This window comes from Pseudophryne corroboree, chromosome 2 (assembly GCF_028390025.1).
Source record: "Pseudophryne corroboree isolate aPseCor3 chromosome 2, aPseCor3.hap2, whole genome shotgun sequence".
NCBI classification, from domain to species: domain Eukaryota; kingdom Metazoa; phylum Chordata; class Amphibia; order Anura; family Myobatrachidae; genus Pseudophryne; species Pseudophryne corroboree.
This window is the reverse complement of record NC_086445.1, coordinates 651,951,575-651,966,209: the sequence shown is the minus strand read 5'-3', so window position 1 is coordinate 651,966,209 and position 14,635 is coordinate 651,951,575. Positions and strand designations below refer to the sequence as shown.

At 47.0% G+C, this 14,635-nt stretch overlaps 1 protein-coding gene across 2 annotated transcripts in view; it reads left to right on the top strand.

The window, feature by feature from the left end:
* TBC1D22B (TBC1 domain family member 22B) overlaps positions 1 to 14,635 on the top strand; it is a 415,975-nt gene that overhangs the window by 221,109 nt on the left and 180,231 nt on the right. For both annotated transcript variants that reach the window (XM_063955013.1, XM_063955012.1), the window contains one exon: positions 2,018 to 2,146. In XM_063955013.1, coding sequence (XP_063811083.1) covers positions 2,018 to 2,146 — 129 coding nt within the window. The remainder of the gene's footprint in view (positions 1 to 2,017; positions 2,147 to 14,635) is intronic.

Genomic DNA, 14,635 nt, shown 5'->3' with positions numbered 1-14,635 from the left:
AAGTGGCTCAGGTAGTGCAGCTCATCCAGGATGGCACATCAATGTGTGCTGTGGCAAGAAGGTTTGCTGCGTCTGTCAGCGTAGTGTCCAGAGCATGGAGGCGCTACCAGGAGACAGGCCAGTACATTAGGAGACGTAGAGGAGGCCGTAGGAGGTCAGCAACTCGGCAGCAGGACTGCTACCTCCGCCTTTGTGCAAGCAGGAACAGGAGGAGCACTGCCAGAGCTCTGCAAAATGACCTCCAGCAAGCCACAAATGTGCATGTGTCTACTCAAACGATCAGAAACAGACTCCATGAGGGTGGTATGAGGGCCCGACATCCACAGGTGGGTGTTGTGCTTACAGCCCAACACCGTGCAGGACGTTTGGCATTTGCCAGAGAACACTGAGCACATGTGACAGAGTCTGGAGACGCCAAGGAGAACATTCTGCTGCCTGCAACATCCTCCAGCATGACCGGTTTGGCAGTGGGTCAGTAATGGTGTGGGGTGGCATTTCTTTGGGGGGCCGCACAGCCCTCCATGTACTCGCCAGAGGTAGCCTGACTGCCATTAGGTACCGAGATGAGATCCTCAGACCCCTTGTGAGACCATATGCTGGTGCGGCTGGCCCTGGGTTCCTCCTAATGCAAGACAATGCTAGACCTCGTGTGTCAGCAGTTCCTGCAAGACGAAGGCATTGATGCTATGGACTGGCCCGCCCGTTCCCCAGACCTGAATCAAATTGAGCACATCTGGAACATCATGTCTCGCTCCATCCACCAACGTGGCGTTGTACCACAGACTGTCCAGGAGTTGGCGGATGCTTTAGTCCAGGTCTGGGAGGAGATCCCTCAGGAGACCATCTGCCACCTCATCAGGAGCATGCCCAGGCATTGTAGGGAGGTCATACAGGCACGTGGAGGCCACACACACTACTGAGCCTCATTTTGACTTGTTTTAAGGACATTACATCAAAGTTGGATCAGCCTGTAATGTGTTTTTCCACTTTAATTTTGAGTGTGACTCCAAATCCAGACCTCCATGGGTTAATAAATTTGATTTCCATTGATAATTTTTGTGTGATTTTGTTGTCCGCACATTCAACTATGTAAAGAACAAAGTGTTTAATAAGAATATTTCATTCATTCAGATCTAGGATGTGTTATTTTAGTGTTCCCTTTATTTTTTTGAGCAGTGTATGTGTGTGTATATATATCTATATATAATATTTCTTTTATTACGTATTACACCATGTAGTTGAAGCTGCACACACATAATTCAATGCAGTTGATTGCTGAGGTGCTTATAACCCAGGGGGCATCCAGTAGCGTGGAGGTCACCTTCTATATCTAATAGTAGAGAGCACTCGCCAGTCTTCAAGTAGAAATTCACCCAACGTTAATTACCACATCACGGATAGCTACATTGCTGTCGACGTTTCAGTCCTCACAGGGATCTTTGTCAAGACCACCAGAACCAGACAGGAGTGATGCAAACCCCACTGTGTGCCCATATTGTCCTGTAAGTACCTAATGCACACCTGAAACTCATTACATGTCTCCACCCCAAACACTTGAAGTCATAAGTGTGAGACACTCATTATACCTCTCACAGAAATGAAAGAGCATAACAGTTACCACTGGCTGCTGCAGCATTCACAATTAACTCCTCGTTCACCAATAATGTCTCATAACAGAGACAACTAACAAACTGCGATCGCACACTTCCGGTATGCGTTCAACGAACACTACCGTAAGGGTGTGACACCATAGTCGCACCCACGTCCCGGCCAGCCGGCGTGTCACCATAGTGACCGCAACGGCAGATCGCAACAGGCGGTGCTATACATACTCAAACACATGCCACCAGTTTTTTTTTAGTTGTTTTTCCGTTTTGGAACTGGCTGCTCTATCCCATTTCTCAAAGCTATTTTAGGGCAGACATGGCAATATTTTTTGGGAGAATGTGAGCACTGTCACACTAATTTTTTTTTTTTTTGAGTAGATAATCTAAATTCTGTTTTCTACCTTGTACAGGGTTATCTTCCTGCCAATAAGGAAAGGCGGCAGTTGACACTTGAAAGGAAACGTGCCGAATATTTTGGTTTTATTGAACAGTATTATGATTCCCGGAATGAAGAGCATCATCAGGATACATATCGACAGGTACCAATTGGTTTGTGGTGGAGATATGATTATTTATAGCCGTATATTCAAATACTTAATGTGTTATCGGTTTATTTTGTTTTCTGACAATTCAGATACTTGTGAATTACCTTTTTGTCCGCAAAGTTACATCCAATTACATTCTCTTACTTGTACTCAAAAAAAAAAAAAAAATGGCATGCATTTTACGATGTATTGTAAATTAAATATATGGTTACAATGTCTGTTTTATGTCACATTGCAACATTAGAATCAATACTTATTTGTGCATTAAAAGCATAAGTTATTCCTTTATTTTTTTTTTCAAGAAAGCAATTCTACTCGCATGGCAAATCTATGCAAAATGGCCACTGCAAAGAAATATAATAATAATAATAATAATAATAATAATAATTTTATTTATATAGCGCTCTTTCTCCAATAGGACTCAAGGCGCTTAACAGATACATAGCATAATATAGTACAGAAAATAATGAAGTACATTTTCATAAAATACAGAAGCATGGAGATACTAAAGGGACATTATGGAAATGCTTGAGTAAACAGGAAAGTCTTGAGTCTACTTTTGAAGGATTCTATAGTTGGGGCCTCTCGCACTGTGCGGGGAAGTGAGTTCCATAGAGTCGGAGCCGCATGACTAAAAGCTCTAACCCCAGATGAATTACGGTAGTTTCTAGGTACTGCTAAAAGTCCTTCATCTACAGATCGCAGTAATCGAGTGGGGCAGTATGGGGTCAGAAGCTGTTTCAGGTACCTTGGGCCTTGGTCATGTAATGCTCTGAAACTCAGTAAGCCAATCTTGAAGATGATTCGCCATCTTACAGGCAGCCAGTGAAGGGAGTAGAGAATACAGGGTTACTATAAAAGAAATAGTTTACACATTTTATATAAACCAAAGTATTACTGCTGTAGTCAGAATACTTACATGGATATGTAGTATGTCTTATGGGCCCTACAGACACGGCGATTCGCCGCCGAGCTGCCCGACCGCCGATACGGCAGATGGGTGACCCGGCGGCGAGGGGGGAGTGAAGTTTCTTCACTCCTCCCGTCACCCGGCTCTATACAAGTGCAGGCAAATATGGACGAGATCATCCATATTGGCCTGCATGCACAGCCAACGGAGCATGCAGGCCGCGCATCGTTCATCGCTGGTGACTCCACACTCCAAGATATGAACGTTATCTCGGTCAATAATGAACGAGATCGTTCATATCTTTGAGGATTCTCGGCCAGTGTGTAGGGTTTATAAGTTTCTACGACTAAGTTAGAAATGTTCTATGTTGTGAGCGTTTTTTTGTCACAAGACTCAATATGATATTCCAATTAGTTCTAAATACACCAGAGCATGTCCTCGTTAACACTCTCAACAGCTGCTGTAATGTGTTGCTTCAGATCGTTTACACTTACAAGAAGTGAAGCAACAAGAAAAAAATCACAGCTGGGATTAAAGTTTTGATGTGGCTGTTCGCAATGTCAGCATTGTGTGAGCGTACGTAGCGTCATGTAAGCAAAATTGCTGCTACGGTAGAGAAGGTTTTTTTGTATGCTAAAATTAGCGAAAACAAACTGTTGCTGTTGTACAGCTGCATTTTAGAATACAATATGGGAAACCTCTACCTACTGTACCAAGGCAGTCCATCAATGACTGGAGCAGGAAATACACTGTTTGTTTATGCAAAGAGAATACTTCTGTTAGGCACCCTATATCAGAGGAACAAGTAGCTTGTGTCCGTGAGAATTACATGTGCAGCCTTAAGACGGAAATTGTATTTCCTGCATGGTATGTGACTTATGATAGTGCTGCTGTATATGTTCTTCTCTGTCAATATCTTTCCCTTTTTGTCTTTTCTAAGTAACCCTACAATACCAGGTGTGTGCAGGGTTCTCTATGCCCCTTCATTCACAGTAATTTTTTAGGGATCTCTCGGCACATACGGTTTGGTGTTACACAGTGCACGTTGCCATATCGTTATTTCTGTCTTAACACTGCATGTTTGTATATTGTGTGTTCACCTCTGCCTGCAGCTGTGTCTAACAGAAGCAAGGCAGTTAAACAGGCTGTTGTGCCTACATTAATTTCCTGCAGTTCCTCCTAAGCAGAATTAAATATGCAGGATATGGTGCTGGATGGACTACTGTATGTGCCTCTTGCTATACACCACTTGGCCAGTCAGGACCCCCTCCTCCAGTACAGGACCCCCTTTTGGCATCCTTGAACCTGACACTGGAGAAGATTACAACCTACATTGCAACCTAGGCAACAACTCCTGCTGTAGGAATGCCGCTATCATTAGAAACATAGAATTTGGCGGCAGATAAGAACCACTTGGCCCATCTAGTCTGCCTCTTTTTTTTTTTTTTTTTTTTTTTTTTTACCATATTTTTACCTCAAACCTTATTTGATCCTTATTTCTTTGTAAGGATATTCTTGTCTATCCCTTGCATGTCTAAATTGCTCTACAATCCTCGCCTCTACCAGCTCTGATGAGCGGCTACACATTTGTCCACTACCCTTTCTGTGAAGTAATTTTTCCTCAAATTTCCCCTGAACCTACGTCCCTCCAGTTTCAGTGTATGTTCTTATGTTCTAATACTTTTCTTCATTTGAAGAATGTTTCCTTCCTGGATTTTGTTAAAACCCTTGATATATTTGAAAGTTTTCTATCGGGTTCAGTATGATTTGTCGATGGACAAGAAGCCAGCTGTCAGCATACCGACAACAGCATCCTGTCAGCAACCCATTAAGCCCCCTAACGCTCACCTTTTACCTACCCTAATCCTCCCTTGCAAGTGCCTAACCCTCTCCGTTGGTGCCTAACTCTAATCCTCCCCGCTTGGTGCCTAACCCTCCCTTCCCCGCTGCCTAAAACCTAACCCTCCCCGTTAGGTGCCTAACCCTAACCTTCCCATCTGTAAACACTAACCCCCCTCCTGATGGCTTTACCTAACGCACTCCCTGATAGAAGGATCAGTATTCCGGGCGTCTGTATTTAGATGCCGGGATCCTGACTCCTGTCTGGATTTCAATGCCGGTGTTCCTGCTGGGGACGGGATTCCTGTATCTGTATTTCGAGTGCCAAGAACCCTCCCATTGGTATCCTGACTGCATCCCTTTCTATCATGTCCCCCCTTTCCCTTCTCTCCTCCAAATTATACATATTGAGATTTTTTTAGTCTTTCTGGGTATGTTTTGTGATGTAGGACTTGCACTATTTTATTGCCCTTCTTTGTACGGTCTCTAATGTATTACTATCCTTCTGAAGATAGGGCCTCCAGAACTGGATACAGTATTCTAGATGAGGCCGTACCAATTCCCTATACAGTGGCATTATTACTTCTTTCTTTCTGACGCTGATTCCTCTCCCTATGTAACAAAGCATCTGACTAGCCTTCCTCATTGCTTTGTTACATTGCTTACCTGCCTTTAAGTCATCTGAAATAGTGACTCCTAGATCCCTTTCCTCCTCTGTAGTTTCCAGTATAGTATCATTAATAATATATGTAGCCTTTGGATTTTTGAGACCCAAGTGCATGATTTTGCCATTAAACTGTAATTGCCACATGCTTGACCATTCGTCTATTCTACCTAGATCATCAATCATTTGTTTTACCCCTGGTGTGTCTACCCTGTTGCATATCTTTGTGTCATCTGCAAAAAGGCATACTTTCCCTTTAATGCCATTTGCAATGTCACCAATAGAGAGATTAAAAAACACTGGTCCAAGTACAGATCCCTGGCCTACTCCACTGGTAACATTTCCCTCCTGTGAATGCACCTCATTTACTACAACTCTGTTTTCTGTCCTGCCACAACAGGTACAGCCTGTTATACCAGGTAAGTCCCCTCCATGGATGGACATGTGTTTTGTTTCCAAGCAGAATATGGCTGCCTTTCACCACATAATGCAGGTCCAGGGGCCTGTGTCTGCTCCTACTACTGCATCTAAGCATGCGGTGCCATCCTCACACTCTACGCCAAGTATCTGGCATTTCTACTTCCAGTGGTGTGCTCAGAGAAGATATGATCTTCAAGTATTCAGAATACTTAGGATATTGGCCTTCCTCCAAACTGGTTTAGGCCTTGGCCTCCACATCACATCTCTTAAGATTCAGGTATCGGCCTGGTCAGTCTGGTTCCAAAAATAGATTGCTCAGTTACCAGACGTTCGTTCTTTCCTTCAGGGAGTACGCTGAATTCAGCCTCCCTTTTTCCCTCCTGTGGCTCTTTGCGATCTGTCATTTGCTCTTCATGCCTTGCAACAGTCACCATTTGAACCTCTGTACTATGCAGAGCTCAAGTGGTTAACTGCAAAGACCCTGTTTCTCTTGGCAATTGCTTCAGCGAATAAGGTGTCTGATTTGGGAGAGCTTTCTTTCCGTATTTGGTCTTCCATCAGGACAGAGAAGTCATCAGGACCAAAGGGCTTACCTCCCCAGCATGGTCTCTCGTTTCCACATCAACTAAGAAATTGTTGTGCCGAGCCTCTCACTTGGAGATGCTTCTCTGGATGTTGTCTGTGCTCTTACGGTCTACGTGGACCGTTCTAGTTTCTTTGGAAAGATGGATTCATTGTTTGTCCTCTATGGATTTCACAAGCGAGCCTGGCCAGCTCACAAACAGATCCTGGCTAGATGGCTTCACATGACTATCTCACATGCTTATACGCAAGCCGGACTCCCTGTGCCGGAGATAGTCTCTGCTTACTCGACTCGATCTGTGGGACCTTCGTGGGCAGCCTGCCACGTAGCAGCTGCTAAACATTGTGTAAGGCAGTCACGTGGTCCTCTGTCCACACGTTTCTTAGCTTTTATGCCTTTGATACATTGGCTTTCAAGATGCCTCAATTGGATACAACGTTCTCCTTTCCACTTAAGGAGCATTGTTATCCCTTACCGCATTCTCCTTTCAACATAACGTAGCATTGCTCTCTTTTCAGCTTAGGAGTGCACCCTTCCTAAGTCAACTGCTTTGGGACATTCCAAAGGTAATCCCTGTGGATTCCTATGGCCCCTGAAGAAAAAGAAGAGTTACAGTAAAACATACCTTGGTTAACCTTCTCTCCCCCCCCCCCCCCCTCTTTTTCTTCGAGGTCCATAGGATCAATAGGGCGCCCACCCTGACGCACCTGGCTTCAATGGGTTATTCTTCTCGGTCACCAGTTCCCGTCTCCTGGATGTGAGAGTTTCTATGTGTACCACTCTTCCTTCTCTCCACTCCAGCTCCTGCTTTGGGCTTTAACTAAAACTGAAGAGCCTGAGCTGTAGGTGGGATATGAGGCAGAAGGGCCGAAGCATCTTGGGAGTGAAAAGTTTAACTTTTCGGTGCCTGATCCTGGTCTCCACCATCATACCCCAAGGTAATCCCTGTAGATCCTATTGACCTCCAAGAAAGAGTTAACCAAAGTACGTTTTACCATTTTTTCTTTTATAGTAACCCTGTACTTTGACTTTTTGAGTAATATTAATCCACAAAATCTCAAAATGACAAATTCTACACTTCGGTTTTTGTAATAAAACCTGCACCTTTTCTGCTGCGGGGTACACTGGGCTCAAGGAATAACATCGGGGTGTAGAGTGGAATCTTGATCCGAGGCACCAACAGGCTCAAAGATTTGACTGTTCCCAAGATGCACAGCGCCGTCTCCTCTATAACCCCACCTCCGTGCACAGGAGCTCAGTTTGTAAGTTGGTGCCTAGTGTTCACTCTAGGAGTGAAAAGGGGCAGGGCGCCGTACTCCAGGGGCACACGAGCGTGCGCGCGGCGAAGCGGGGGCGCGGTCATGCAAATTAGGGGGCGTGGCCACGCCTCCGTCATTTTAAGGGGCGGTGCGGCCCACAGACGCTACTATAGAGAGCGTCTGTGGCCGGCGACGTCACTGTTGGGGGCGTGCCCAGCACCTCCGTCGGTGCTGGGCTTCCCCCAGCCCTCTCCCAATGCGTGAATGGATGCCGCGCGCATGCGCACGGCATCTATACACGCCGGGAGGGCAGGGAGCGGGCAGCTGTTCTAGCAGGGCGCCGCAAAAGGGGCAGGGCGGGTTTTGCCTGGTAAAAAACGGGCAGGGCGCCCTGCTAAAACAGCCTAGAGTGAACACTAGGTGCCTTGCAGTAAGCCTTCTGCAGCCTATTTGATAGCTTTAGTTGAAGAAAGAACACTTTTACATACTTCAAGGGCTGCAGCGTGTAAAGTCACATCAACTTTCTTTGCTGCATCTTCATCACCCCCAGCGGCTGTATACTCCCGCGCCCTGGTTGCCGGGTCACTGCAGTGGAGGCTCCAGTGTCTTTCCACCGTTGGTCACACACACGCCGCTGTCTTCCTGGATCGCATGGCTGCAGGTACGGGGGAGGTAAGGGGTCTCTTTGGCCGCTCTGTACTGCGATCCGGTGCGTGCGCACTGGCGTGGACACTGTTATTGGGCAGCCGCTCCACTAGCCCCCAGGGACATTGAGCACAGATGTGGGGGGTTTTCCTCTCTAAAAGCCCCGTTTTCAGAGCACGCAGCGCCCGGTGGGGATGCCAGCAGGGGGAGAAGGCCTAACCTGTAGTTCCTCCCCCAGCCCCAGGGTGCCATTTCTGTGAATGTTCCCGCCCTGGAGCTGCATATCTCCCCTTCACTCCCTGTCAGCAGCCATCACAGACGGAGCTGAGCTGTTCCTGGAACTGTTGGGGCAAATCCTCCTCTTAAAGCCGCCTGATCGCCAGCGCTGTGCATTTTACAGGACACTTAAGTATTCTGCCTGTCACTGGGACAGTGTTAGTTAAGAAAGAGTGCATACATTCAGGGTTGTGTGGTACAAACGCCCTGTGATATACATCCAGTACCTGCTGTGCTTTGTTTTTTCTATTGTTGACACACACGGCTATACTGAGTATTACTTTGTATTGCTAGTCCGTTGCAGTTTTATGGTGCATAATTTCTGCATGGTATGCTTGTGACTATATGTGTGTGTGTGCATGTAGCTGCTGCGTGGCTGCCTTATTGGGTATTTCACTCAGCGTGCCATTCCTGTATTCCATAACCTGTGGGGGCTAAGTGTATCAGGTTTTCTGTATAATATAGGATTTTTTTCACAAGATATACTTGCTGTGTATTTTTACTTGTGATTTATAGTCACCCTATATATCTCTTGGATTCCCGGTAATTGTGCTGCCACAGTCACTTTTCCACGCTATTAAACACGCTTGTTACAAATGACCCACCTTGGGTTACCTTTTCTAGGCTTGTAACTAAATTGGTGCCCGCTGTAGGACCACCTGTGCCATTGCAGCAGTATATGGTCCCTGCTGTTAATCTGCCTTGGCAGATCAAATCTCCACTCAGTTACAGCATTTGAACCGGTCACTGACTAAATCTAAGTGTCACTCTCGCCGCCTAAGACTAAGTCGTCTGCTAAACGGGCCACTACCTCCTCCCAATCAACCGTTATCCCGGACACGTCCTCTGAGGAGGATGGTGCGTATACTGATCCCACAGACACTGACTCAGATGTTTCTGATGGGGAAGGGAAGTCATTGGTGGATGTCCCTGAGCTGATTGAGGCAATTAGGCTCATTCTTCAGGTGTCTGATGATCCTTAGCCTGAGGCTGTCTCTAAAAAGCCGGATAGGTTTAAAACGTAAGATGGTGGATAAACAAGTTTTACCTCATTCTGATTACCTGGTTGACATTCGTCAGGAATCTTGGGAAAATCCAGGGACAAAATTCACACCTAATAAGAGATTGTTGGCTCGCTATCCTCTCTCTGCGGAGATATGTAAGAATTGGGAAACTCATCCGCCTGTAGATTCTCATGTGGCGCGCATGGTAGTTTCCTCTGCTCTGCCAGTAACTACCGTCACCTTTCTCTGAAGTAAGCAACAGATAGACCTGTGGAGGGTTGTTTGAAAGCGATTTACACCCTAACGGGGGCTGTGCATAGGCCAACCATTGCAGCAACATGGGCTGCAGAAGCTGTTGAGGCGTGGGCTCAGGAGCTTGAGGCGGAGCTGCCTTCCAACGCATCTGAGCATGCTCGACAATGTCTCTCTTCTCTGTACCTTAAGGAGGCGGCCTCCGATTCCGGGGTGCTGGCGGCCAAAGCTGCTACTACGTCCGTCTTGGCCAGATGTATCCTTTGGTTGAGATCGTGGTCGGTGGCTATGGATTCCAAGGAAACCCTGGAGGTGCTTTCTTTCAAGGGAGACATTCTCTTTGGAGAAGACCTCAATAAGATTGTGGCTGATCTGGCTACTGCTAAAACAGCTTGCCTTCCTAGTACGGCTCCTTCCGTACAGAAGGCTAAGTACTTTCCCTCGGCCCTTTCGTCCTCCAGGTAAAGCAAAAGGTCAGGTGTACCCAAAGCAAACTCGTGCATCCAGACCTGCCAAGCCCAAACCGAAATGAGCCTGGGCTGCCCGCCAGCCTGCTTCCAAAACTGACAAGCCTGCCGCATGACGGGGCAGGCCTCCCTCTGGGGGATCCCAGGGTGGGGGGCCCACTTCTAGGTTTTGCCCAGGAATGGTTGAAGACCACTTCCAATACCTGGGTAAGGGAAGTCGTCACTCGAGGTTACGCCGTACCCTTCAAGAATCGCCCCCCTCATCGATTTTGCCTGACATGTTCCGCTGGACTTGACAAAGGCAAACACTCTGCATTCAGTGGTACATTCCCTCCTGACCACAGGAGTGGTAGTACAGGTGTCTGGCTCAGAGAGGCAAGGGAAGGGGTACTATTCACTGCTGTTTCTAGTCCCGAAACCGAACGGGTCCTCACGGCCCATTCTCAATCTGAAGTCCTTGAACAAGCATGTGCGGGTCTCCGTTTCGTATGGAAACTCTGCGCTCTATTGTACTGGCCTTGGTGCCTGGGGACTATATGGTCTCCCTGGACATACAGGATGCCTACCTGCATATTCCTATTGCAGTGTCTCAACCGCAGTACCTGAGGTTTGCGGTGGGCTCCCCGAGTTTTCACCAAAGTTACGGCGGTCATGACGGCTACACTCCGCCGTCAAGGGATCAGGATCCTACCGTACTTGGACGATTTGTTGATCCTGACAAATTCCCCAGAACTTCTCCTGTGTCATCTCAATCTGACTGTCCAGTGCATGAAGCCCACGGGTGGCTGATCAACTGGAAGAAATCCTCCCTGGTTCCTGCTCGGAGCATGTTACATCTGGGAGCGTTATTGGACACTCACAGCCAACGGTTGTTCCTGTCTCAGGAGAAAGTCCTGAAGCTTCAGGACAGGAGTCGATGCTTCCTATCTCGTCCACAGGTGTCGATACATTCAGCAATGCAAGTACTAGGTCTCATGGTGTCACCTTTTCGACAATTCCATTCTCGCCCTTTGCAGAAGTTAATTCTGACCAAGTGGGACATCCTGCCTCACCGGATCAGATCTCACATGATGTCCTTGTGTCCGAAGGTCCGCCTGTCACTGTGCTGGTGGCTTCAGGACCAACGATTGAGCAGGGGGCGTCCCTTCTGGATATCTAACTGGGTCCTTCTGACGACTGATGCCAGTCTGAGAGGTTGGGGCGCGGTGTTGGAACAACACTCTCTTCAGGGTCGGTGTACCAAGGAGTAGTCTCTACTCCCGATAAATATTCTGAACAGGCCTGTTCAAGTACAATTGGACAATGCCACCACGGTGGCGTACATTAATTATCAAGGCGGCACTTGAAGCCGCATGGCAATGAGGGAAGTATCACTGATTCTTCAATGGGCAGAATGCCATCTGCCGGCCATATCCGCAGTGTTCATTCCGGGGGTCCTAAACTGGGAAGCGGACTTTCTCAGTCGTCAGGACGTACACGCCGGAGAATGGAGCCTCCATCCAGAGGTGTTTCAACTTCTCGTGGACAAGTGGAGCCTTCCAGATGTGGACTTGATGGCGTCTCGACACAATCACAAGGTTCTGGTCTTCAGAGCAAAGGACAAGGGATCCTCAAGCAGCGTTCGTGGATGCTCTGTCAATTCCATGGAACTTTCGTCTGCTGTACGTGTTCCCTCTGGTGTCACTCCTGCCCAGGGTAATACGGAAGTTCAAGCAAGAAGGAGGAAACCTACTTCTGATCGCTCCAGTGTGGCCTAGACTGCACTGGTTCTCCGATCTTCAGGGCCTCTCGCTAGATTGTCCCCTTCTACTTCCACAACGACCAGACCACCTTGTTCAGGGCCCTTGTGTTTACCGGGATTTGGCCTGTCTGGCTTTGACGGCATGGCTCTTGAGGCTTCCGTCATGAGGGCCAAGGGTTTTTCTGAGGCGGTCGTTCACACTATGTTGAAGGCCCGTAAGCCGGCTTCTGTTCTGATTTACCATATGGTCTGGAATGCTTATTTACTTGGTGTGCGTCTCATAATCATGACGTTTTCAAATTTAGCACAGCCAAGCTGTTGGCCTTCCTGCAACAGGGCCTGGACTTAGGCCTGCGTCTGGCCTCCCTCAAGGTTCACATTCATGCCTTGTCTGTTTGGTTTCAGAGAAAGATTGCTACCCTTTCCGGATGTTCATACATTCACTCAGGGCGTGTTGCGGATTCAGCCTCCTTATGTACCTCCTGTGGCCACTTGGAATCTTTCAGTGGTACTGCAGGCCTTGCAAGAGTATCCATTTGAATCTCCTGCCTCTGCTGACCTTAAGTGGCTCTCCCTTAAGGTGCTGTTTTTGCTGGCTATTGCTTCAGCTAGGAGGGTCTCGGACTTGGGTGCCTTTATCCTGTTAAGTCCCCCCCATTTGATTTTTCACCGTGACCGGGCGGTTCTTGGAACGCGCCCGGGTTATTTACCCAAGGTGGTGTCTTCCTTCCACCTTAACCAGGAGATTGTGGTTCCGGCCTTTAATTCTCCTGACTTGTCTCCCAAAGAACGGTCTTTGGATGTGGTACGGGCTCTCCGTATCTATGTGAAGAGAACATCCTCCATTAGTAAATCTGATTCTCTGTTTGTACTGTTTGGTTTTCACAAACGTGGCTGGCCTGCTTCCAAGTAGACCCTGGCCAGATGGATTAGAATGGTGATTGCACATGCTTATGTACAGGCTGGTCGACCGGTTCCTGCTACCATCAAAGCACATTCTACTCGGTCGGTTGGACCTTCTTGGGTGGTGCGACCCTTGAACAGTTGTGCAAGGCGGCTACGTGGTCCTCGGGGAACACGTTTTATAAGGTTCTATGTCTTTGATACTTCCACCTCCCAGGATGCTTCCTTTGGACGCCGGGTTCTTGTGCCCGCTACAGTGCGTCCCCTCCCATAAGGAACTGCTTTAGGACATCCCCGATGTTATTCCTTGTTTAGCCCAGTGTACCCCGCAGCAGAAAATGAGATTTATGGTAAGAACTTACCATTGTTAAATCTTTTTCTGCGAGGTACACTGGGCTCCACAAGACGCCCACCCTGACGCACTTAGCTTCTTTGGGTTGGTATGGCATAGCCGCCGACACCCTCTCCTGTGGTTAGTGTGTGGTGTTTGTGGCTACGAACGATTGTCGTCTCTGGTACCTGCTACTGCATTGGGCTGGTTAACGAAACGGAGCTCCTGTGCACGGAGGCGGGGTTATAGAGGAGGCGGCGCTGTGCATCTTGGGAACAGTCAAAGCTTTGAGCCTGTTGGTGCCTCGGATCAAGATCCTACTCTAAACCTCGATGTTATTCCTTGTGGAGCCCAGTGTACCTCGCAGATAGATAGACTACTGCCAGATCTGTGCAAACTAAAGATAGATTTTAACAACGGTAAGTTCTTATCATAAATCTAATTTTTTTTACATGTTTCAATGAAATGCATAAAATGTATAAGACTTAGTGGTCTATTCATGAAGCAGTTATAAGAGTGGTGAAGTGAGCCTGTGGAGAAGTTGCCCATGGAAACCAATCAGCTGCGCCGTACAAATGTATGGTATGCAAATTATAAATGTTACTTGAATGCTGATTGGTTGCTATGGGCAACTTCTCCACTTGCTCACTTCTCCACCGTTTTCACTGCTTAATGAATTGACCCCTAAGATGGTTGCTGTTGAGCAATACCATTTTGGAAAAAAAATATACATCATGAAATGAGGGGACCGCTGTGTATAGATATTGATGTAGAATATCTAGGCATTATAACTCCCATCTCTGGACTACTTACTTTCTTTATTATAAAGTGTTATTTTCTGGTGTTCATCATTGAAAGGGCATATTGTTCGGAAGATGGCACTCTCTTCTTGTAAGGGTGTTTTTGAGGGTGTTGGTGATAAGATGAAGGGAAATTGTACACTTTATATACCCTCTCCCACTTCTGCCTCTAATTGTATTCTGCAGTGAAGTTTGATATATTTTAGATTTTTTGTATATGTTACCTGGGATAATCTAAAACAACCAGACAGTAACAATTAAGAAGCTATATCATTTGAAAACGCGACTCTCTCATATTTTTATTTTTATTTTTTATTTGGGTGGTCTCTGACTTTTTCTCATCCTTAGACTTCATAGTGATTTGTATATGGGTACTTTGGTGATCACAC